The sequence below is a fragment of the Hakea prostrata genome, chromosome 3 (genome assembly GCF_041222555.1).
Source record: "Hakea prostrata isolate BN-2017 chromosome 3, UWA_Hpros_2, whole genome shotgun sequence".
Classification (NCBI taxonomy): Eukaryota; Viridiplantae; Streptophyta; class Magnoliopsida; order Proteales; family Proteaceae; genus Hakea; species Hakea prostrata.
Genome location: NC_142602.1, coordinates 11471671 through 11480767, shown reverse-complemented (window position 1 = coordinate 11480767; position 9097 = coordinate 11471671). Strand labels below are relative to the sequence as shown.

The 9097-nt window shown below is 40.4% G+C and overlaps 1 protein-coding gene across 5 annotated transcripts in view; it reads left to right on the top strand.

Moving 5' to 3' along the window:
• Nucleotides 1-546: 546 nt before the first annotated feature.
• The window catches only part of LOC149020783 (Pentatricopeptide repeat (PPR) superfamily protein), a 45148-nt gene continuing 36597 nt past the window's right edge, over nucleotides 547-9097 (top strand). For all 5 annotated transcript variants that reach the window (XM_089148990.1, XM_089148993.1, XM_089148992.1 and 2 more), the window contains exon 1: nucleotides 547-3559. In XM_089148990.1, the coding sequence (XP_089005116.1) occupies nucleotides 1278-3434 (2157 nt within the window). In that variant the 5' untranslated portion in view covers nucleotides 547-1277 and the 3' untranslated portion in view covers nucleotides 3435-3559. The remainder of the gene's footprint in view (nucleotides 3560-9097) is intronic.

Genomic DNA, 9097 nt, shown 5'->3' with positions numbered 1-9097 from the left:
ATCTGCTTAGTCAGAAAGGATATACCATCAAGCCAGTGAATAGGGAGGAGTTTAGAGGAGAAGATCCAACATCAAGTTGATCATAGAATCAAGTTCCACCTCAAGTTCGTTCCTTGTAGGAGACATAAAGAAGATATTCCGCTGCGCTTCGTCTCCAATAGAACCATAGAAAGGTATGCTCATCATCATCTTGTGTCATTATCATAATAAGGTGGTGTTTTTAGTCGATCTATGCGATCTTGGATATAAATATTCTTACACCCCCAAATGGTCGGAAATAAGAGGTAAGCCTTATATAAATCGAAGCATAACACGAAGGGAAGGCAACTAAATCTTCCCCCTGTATCTTTCAATGAAGCTCTCTGAGAGCTCTTTGGTGGTGCTCTTGTTGACTTAACAATCAGATGTGGCTTCCCGACGGCAGAGTTGGTCCACATCTAACCGACCTTTTGTAGGAAATCGAATGCTTCTAACGATTGGATAAAGTTTGGACATCCAAAATGAATAAAAATAATCTTTCTACACATAAAAATAAAAGAAGAAAATCTGGAAAAGCGCCAGAGAGCTTGCATTTACTTCTGGAAAGGTTGATTCGAAACATCACCGATGAAAGTGGGGCATTGCTGAACTGGATCTGGGTTGGATGAAAGGGGCTGGCTGTATTTACATCAGCATGTTGTTGAACTGGTTGCGGTAAATAGGGCTCCACAACAGATACTATAAATCCCGAAATCCTCCAAGCGTTCAGTTGGCACTGTCGTCCTGGACGGTGTTAATGGTGAATTGAAGACACGATCAAGCGTCAGATCGTCACTGAATTGAATTGTGGTAAACAGAGCCTGAAGATGATCATCCGTCAATACCGGTTCTAGTTCGGTGAATCGACAACAATGTCGAGTTCTGGTTCGGAGAACGTGCCAGCAAATCCATAGGTTCTACCGAGTCCGGAGGTAAGTTATTCACCTCTTGGAAATCAGAAGGGGTTACTACATTATTCTCCAAGGATTCTGTGGAATCAACCACAGGAACCAAATCCTGAGAATCAGTGAAATCAATATCAGAAACTGACGCCACCGGAGAACGGCAACAGGCGGTGACAGAGGCGTATTGATGAAGAGAGTAGTAAGAACTTCTTCAAATGTATATGGTTCTCCCACTGTCCCACGTATACAGATCGCTGGAAATGTTTCCTTTTTTGAGACTCGAGGAGCAGTGATTAGTTTCGTGAATATTTCAAAAGGCATCCGGTTGAAATTCTACCCTTCCGGTGTTGAATTATGTTTGGGGGATCAAATTTAATCAAATATGTCCGCAGAAATCTGTCAGCTTTCCACAAATGCCCATGTTTATGTACGAGCTCTTCTGGAAGTAGGAGTGATGGTGAGCGTACTTTCTTGGATGGAGCAGAGCAAGAGAATGAGTGGGAAAGATTATTGAGGCCTTTTGACCTTCAAGAACTTAGGAGAACACTCAATTGGATCACACCAGAGCGGCTGTGTAAGTTACTGGAGCTCCCTCTCGATGTGCCCACGTCGATGGCCATATTCGATTGGGCTGGCACCCAGAAGGGTTATTCGCATACTTTCAATGCTTATTATTTGCTAATTGATAAGCTTGGAGCTGCAGAGGAGTTTAAAGCCATCGATGGATTATTGCTGCAGATGAAGGAAGAAGGGTTGGTCTTCAGAGAAGCCCTTTTTATAGTGATTATGAAATGGTATGGGAAAGCTGGTTTTCCTGGGCAAGCAACTGAGGTGCTAATGAAAATGAAGGATGCATATGGCTGTGAACCTACTTTCAGATCTTATAATGTTGCGTTGGAGATACTGGTTGCTGGAAATTGTCACAAAACCGTCCCTGTTCTTTTCAAGGAAATGTTACTTAAGGATATATCTCCTAGCGACTTCACTTTTGGAGTGGTGATTAAAGCCCTCTGTTCACTGAATGAGGTCGATTCTGCTTGCTCACTCCTAAGAGACATGACAAACCTTGGGTGTGTACCTAATTCAGTTATTTATCAGACTCTAATACATGCCCTCAGCAAGAATGGTAGAGTGAAGGAGGCATTGAAGGTGTTGGAAGAAATGTTTCTGATGGGCTGCACACCTGATGTGAATACATTTACTGATGTTATTCATGGTTTTTGTAGGCTTGGTCGGATACATGAGGCAGCTAAGTTGGTTGATAGGATGATTCTACGTGGTTTCAGACCTGATTCTATAACTTATGGTGTTTTGATGAATGCATTATGTAGAAATGGCCAGGTTGATGAAGCAAGAGCTCTGTTGGACAAAGTACCTGCACCTAATATAGTGTTGTTTAATACCTTGATCAATGGCTATGTGGTAGGTGGACGTCTTCATGAAGCCAAAGCTGTTCTTTACGAATATATGTTGCCTTTTGGGTGCAGTCCTGATGTGTTCACTTATAACATCCTAATCCATGGGTTATGTAAGATGGGTTATATGGGTTCAGCTCAGGAACTAGTGCATGAAATGGCAATTAAAGACTGTAAACCCAATGTGATCACATATACAATTTTGATTGATGGGTTCTGCAGGCAAGGTCGACTCAAAGAAGTCAATGATGTTTTAGAGGAGATGTCAGCCAAGGGACTTGGCCTAAATATCGTTGGATACAATTGTCTTATGTCTGCACTAAGCAAGAAAGGAAAGATTGGTGAGGCGGTAGAAATTTTTCGTAGGATGTCAAGTGAAGGATGCAAACCTGATATATTTACGTTCAATTCTCTAATACATGGTTTATGCAATGCTGACCGCATTGAAGAGGCATTGGTAGTGCATCAGGATATGTTATTGGAGGGTGTAATTGCCAACAACATAACTTATAACACATTGATTCATGCCTTTTTAAGAAAAGATGCATTGAAAGAAGCACTGAAGCTAGTCAATGAGATGGTGTTTCGAGGTTACCCTCTTGATGTCATTACATATAATGGTCTAATTAAGGGGCTTTGCAAAACAGGAGCCGTCGAGAAGGGTTTGGCATTGTTTGAAGAAATGATGAGAAAGGGTGTTACCCCAAATAATATTTCCTGCAATATATTGATCAACAGCCTCTGCAGAACAGGTAGGGTACAAACTGCTCTTGAGCTTTTAAGGGACATGATTCTCCGTGGATTGACACCAGATATTGTCACCTATAATTGCCTCATGAATGGTCTTTGCAAGGCAGGGCATTTTCGGGAGGCTTTAAACCTCTTGGACAAATTACAGGTTGAAGGGCTGGCTTCTGACACTATTACATATAACATTCTAATCAGTTGGTACTGCAAGGAGGGAATGCTTGATGAAGCTATATTAATTCTAGGCAGGGGAATGGACAGTGGAATCATACCCAATGCCAGGACATGGAATATACTGGTTAATAATTTTGTTAAAGAAGGAGAAAATGAAACTTGGACATTGAGATAGTGACTGAAGGAATACTTTCCCGTTAGTGGTATTAATTTAGCCTTGATCATACTTCACAAAGCATGGCTATGTAAAAGCATCACCAGTCATATTTTGCTACAGCGGAATTCGGTTTTTATTCTCCGGTAACTGCTCATCATATAACTCATGAACTTTATACTTCACAAAGTTGTTGATCCTTTTTCTTGGAAAGCTCATCCCTAAACCAATCTCTCAACATTTTATCAAACCAAAGTATGCTGAACACAATTAAACAAAGCCAAAGTATGCTGAACACAATTAAACCATGTTCTCTCTACTGAATTGAAGGGCTTTTGTTGAACAATAGACAAGCAAGATTTGGAAACCACCAGCGATCTCTTCAGTGTTTCAGTGTTAAGATTTTACCTGTAACCTTTGGATTGTGTATTTGCACTTGTGATGTTTGAAACTCCTTGAGATAAACTGAAAGGTGTTGATAAATATGCTTTCACTCAACTTTATGTGGGATTGTGATTTCATGTAGAGGCCACTGTGCTTGAGAGTAAGACACTATAGATGTACGAGTTTTTGTACTTACTGTGTAAAAATAGTGCGATTGCTGTACAACCATTAAATGATACTGCTCTGATCTCAGATTTCATTTGAGACAACTGATGCAAGTCTTAGCTGGTTTGAAGTGAGACAGGAGAGTCTCCCTGTTTTTGTAAGGAGCTTTTTTATACTCAAGGTTGATGAAGCTGCTAATAAGCCAAATACGTATCCACTTGTGCTTAATGATTTAGGGATGCAAGTCAATTATTAGACTAGGAGCCCAGTATCCTAAATGAACATACAGTTCGAATGAGTCGGCATAGGGTTTGAATTTTGTGGTGTTAGGGATTGATATGCTGGTGATGTAAACCAACTCTAGGGTACCACTCTTGTTATGCCTACGTCGACCATTCTTATTATTGTGATCTGTAAATCCTTTGTTTGAAGCATCTAATGCCAGAATAAAAGTACTCCTACATATCTCTAGTCTGAGAGCTTAAGTTATGAGTTGAAAATTGAAGTATGGGCCTTCATCAGCCAGTTTTTTCTTTGTTGGAAGTATGCCTTAGAATTAAGCTCACTTCTGGATCCTCTCTCTTGGAAACCATCAGTGTCTAGGGCTTAGAATGCCTTTGGCAGTAGGTGTTTGGGATGGTTTTAGGGTTCACAAGGGTTAGGTAAAGTCCCAGAAGAATTCAGCCAGGCTTAGGGTTTTAAACTTGAAACCTTGCTGTAATGATAGTTCCAGGTCTGGATTTGAAAGTTAGGGTTTAGAAACTAGGGTCTTACAGTTTCGGTTAGGTTAGGAATGGGACTGTTGTTGTTGTTGTTATTTTGTAATTTCAGGTTTAATCCTAATGGTTTTAGGTTTAGTTTTAAGTTTCCTACTTGGAGTAAGACTTTTAGGTAAGTCAATTAGGGTTAGGACTTGGAAGGGGAAGTAGAGTAGGTCCAGGAGATGCCAATGCTAAGTGGTTTGGGTGTTTGGAGGGTTAATGTTGAACTAGGGTTTAGGTCTAGAGGTTGAAGATGAATTGCAGAACTTTAATGAAGAAGATAAGTGCAGGAATTTTAGAAGTGTTAGGGTTTTGGTCTTTAGGTGGAATTAAGGGTAGGGATGGGGTGAGGGGTGATATTTGATCCAACTAGGAGAAAAGGGGAGAAGGTAAGGGGGTGGGGATTAGGGACCTAACAGGGGAGGGGTGGTGCTGCTGACATATGGAAGAAGAAAGGGTGGGGGAGGGCTGCGGGCGCTTGGGGAGAAGGGGAAGAGGGATAGGAAAGGGGCTGGGGGAGGGTTGTGCTGTACTTCGGAATGGCGGAAAGCTGCTGGAGTTGAAGATGCTTGCTGTAGATGGAAGAAGCTGCAGAATTTGATCACACTAGAAGTGCTGCAAGCTCCCTCTAGGAGCCCATGACTTCCTCTCTTGCCTCCAAACATAATTGTCAATTGTATTAATCAAATCAACTTGCAATTAGAGGATGGAGGAATATTATAGCCTTTAAAATGAAAAAAAAACTAGGACTCAACTTAGGAAATCAACTTGGTTTCAAACTAACACTCTAATTTTGAGTATGACTCTCACTTGAATAAGAAACTAATTCAAATCAGGATTCTATCATATTTCACTAGAAGGATCCAATTTGGAATCCAAAAGTAGATATGGATTCCTAACAAGAAGCAAACTAGAACTAAGGTTTAATGTGTCGGTGATATATCGTGACACAAGGCGATATATTGCCGACACAAGGCGATATATCACCATGTCGCTGGGGGGCGACACTACTCCCCCCAACGAAATGACTTATTCCTTAAGTCGACGATATATCATCCACAGTCGATTTTTCAACCGTTGTCGATATATCGCCTCTTCAGAATTCAGCAATATATTGAAATTTCGGTCGAATTTCAATTTTATTTTTTTATATTTTCTCTCTCCTCTTCAAACTTCTCCGAGCCTTTCTCTCCTATTTCTTGCACTTTTCACCATATTTAAACATCACGAGTACATCTTGCTTCGTTATTACTGGATATCACGTTGTTTCTAATTATCAAAAGGGATTTTGTACAGATCTACGAGTTTTTTGTCTCACAGGTAACCATTCTTCTCCAACTAATTTTTGACAAAATGCATGCCATAATGTTGTTGGATGGTTATATAATTAAAGTATGTTGAATACCGTGAGTTGATCTACAAGCTTATGGAGTTGGGATTTTTTTCACCAAGTAATTTTTTATTTTTATTTTTAGGAGTAAAAATTTGTATTTTTTACACTGAAAATGCTTACTTTTTAAGTGATATATTTGTTGTATGATGATAGAAAAAACTATGTGGAACTTTATGAGCCGATCTACGGACTCACGGAGTTAAAATATTTTTCCACCCAATAAAATAATTATTTTATTTAAAAAAAATTAAAAAATTAATAAAAATATCAATAATTGGGAAAAAAAATGGAGAAAATAGGGGAAAATGGAGAAAAAAGTTTTTGAAAATTATTGAATAATTATGTAAGTATTTTTCAAGTGTTTGCCTATGTGGCTTCATTGTCAGTTTTGATATGGGCAGCCTATTTTTTTGTCGAAAAAATTGTAAAAATTTATTTTATATTTTAAAATAAAATGGAAAATTATTTTGGTGTTGTTCAGTGACTTATGCAATCATTTTGAATGCAACAGTCATCATGTCTGATAGTGGGAGTCAAAGGGGAGATGGTTCTTTATGGGGTGGATGGGGACAACCACGGCCACAGAGTGGACGGGGACAACTAGAACCACAAGGAGAGCGTGAGAGACCAACAATAGGAGGGAAGACTGACCTAGCATGGCAATATTGTGTGGCTATTGATGGAGATAAGAATAAAACACAATGTAATTTTTGTGGGAAGAAAATCTACTTTGGTGGCATCAGCCGGTTTAACGGTTATATCATCGGGAGTTCGAAGGATGTGACCACATGCACAGAGGCCCATCCAGATGTAGTGAAGGCACTTAGGGATTTACAGAAAGCGAAGGGGAAGAAGAAAGATGATAAGAGGAGAGTGAACAAAGCACTAGATGATGCGGTGCGGGGACCGTCATCATATAGAGATGATGATCATGATGTTGATCTTGTTGATGTGGCAAGAGATCAGGAGAAGAGGGACATGTGGCAGGCCATGGCAGAGAGCAGTCGATTGCACAATTAAGAGCAGGATAGGGTTAGAGCTAGAGCTTTATGAGCTGAGCTGGTTCCTGTAGGGCTGCATAGTAATTTGAGGGGGAGCGGTGGTGTATTTGGCATGTTTAGCAGATGATAAAGTCAGAGGGTCCCTTGTACATCAAATCTAGCAGAACCAACACCATTTGATTATCCACGCCGTGGGGACCCGATCTTGGAGCAGGATCTTGAAGTTTTCAGGAAGGAGGCCAAACAGCCCAAGATTTCTGGTGTATAGAAAGGTATGGCCAAGAAGGTTAAAACGGCAATATCAAAGTGGATATATTACAATTCCATTCTAGCAAATACAACGTAAGGTTCATACTACAGGCAGATGATTGATAGTATTGCAGATGTAGGCCTTGGATATGAGGGTCCCACCCCTACAGAGTTGATGACCACCCTCCTTCAAAAGGAGAAGGAAGAGTTGCAGCAATATATATACAATATGAAACCCTTCTGGGATACATATGGATGCACCATCATGTCTGATGGATGGACCGGTCCGACAAGAAAGTCCACCATTAACTTTATGGTGTACTGTGACAAGATAACCATTTTCTTGAAATTAGTGGATGCTGTTGGTTATACAAAGGACCACATATATATCCTTAGTGTCCTACAGGATGTGATAGATGTGGTTGGGAGGAAGAATGTGGTGCAAATTGTCACTGGCAATGGCTCAAAATTCAACAAGGCTAGTGAAGTGTTGATGAGTTCACTAGACTATCATCTTTTTTGGACACCTTGTGCAGTTCATTCTGTCGACCTAATGTTGAAGGACGTTGGAAAAATTACCATTGTCCATAACATAGTTGAGAGGACTAGACAGGTAACTAACTTACATCTACAATTATAACACTGCTTGGGCCATAATGAGGAGATTATGTGGAGGTGAGTTAGTGCGACCTGGTCCGATAAGATTTGCGACGAATTTCGTCTTCTTGAGTAGTATGCAGGAGAAGAAGTTGGGCCTTCGATCCATGTTTGCATCCCAATAGTGGTTTGATTGGGTTGGATCCAAGTAAGATAACTATCTACTATTTCATCTTACAAATTATTATATTATGAGTCCATGATTATCTTGTATATCTAGTTATCTACTATCTATTGACTTAATGAGTTTGTGATAATTCAGTACGACCAACGGGTGTGAGGCACATAGTACAATGTCATTTGATGAGTTCTGAAGAAATGTTATTGTGGTGTTGCAGACCTTAGAGCCTATTATAAAGGTCTTGTGTATTGTGGACTCTTCCTTGAGGGGACCCATGCCCCACTTGTATGCAGACCTTAAGCGTATGAAGGTTGCTTAGAGGCAGCAAACCCTAGAGGTCACTGGGCTTTCTTGGATATTGTGTATACATGATGGACTGCTCATTTGATGCATCCCCTGTGTAGGGCTGGTAAGTAAATATTGTGGGTTGTTGACTTGTAGTTGTAGGTATTGGTAATTCATTCAATCCTAACTCTAACTTCTAACTTCTAATTGTAAGCTTTTTTAATTGTGCAGCCTATTTTCTAAACCCTAGATATCAATATAGTGAACATTTGGGATTGGACACAAATCTGTTGGATGCCCTGTTATAGTTGATTTCAGGGTTGGAGTCAAATCAGATGGTCCAATCAAACCATAGTGGAGCTGCATCTCGAGGCAAAAATGTTTCATTGACATTCGAGGAAGGGGAAGGGGAGAGAACATGGATATGGCGTGGAGGACACGCCATCATATGGGTCTTACCATTTAGCTGATGCGGAGAGCTTGGTGGGCTCTATGAGATCGACGGGCATAGATGATTCTAGAGACTCCACCTCTAGAGGATCCGGATGGCATACGCTTGCAGAGTCCTCATATGATACAGTTGTGGAGAGTGTTGGTTCTACTGGTTGACTTATGGAGCTTATGGTTATGGACCTTGTGGAGTCCCTCTTGGCTCAGACTAAGGGTAA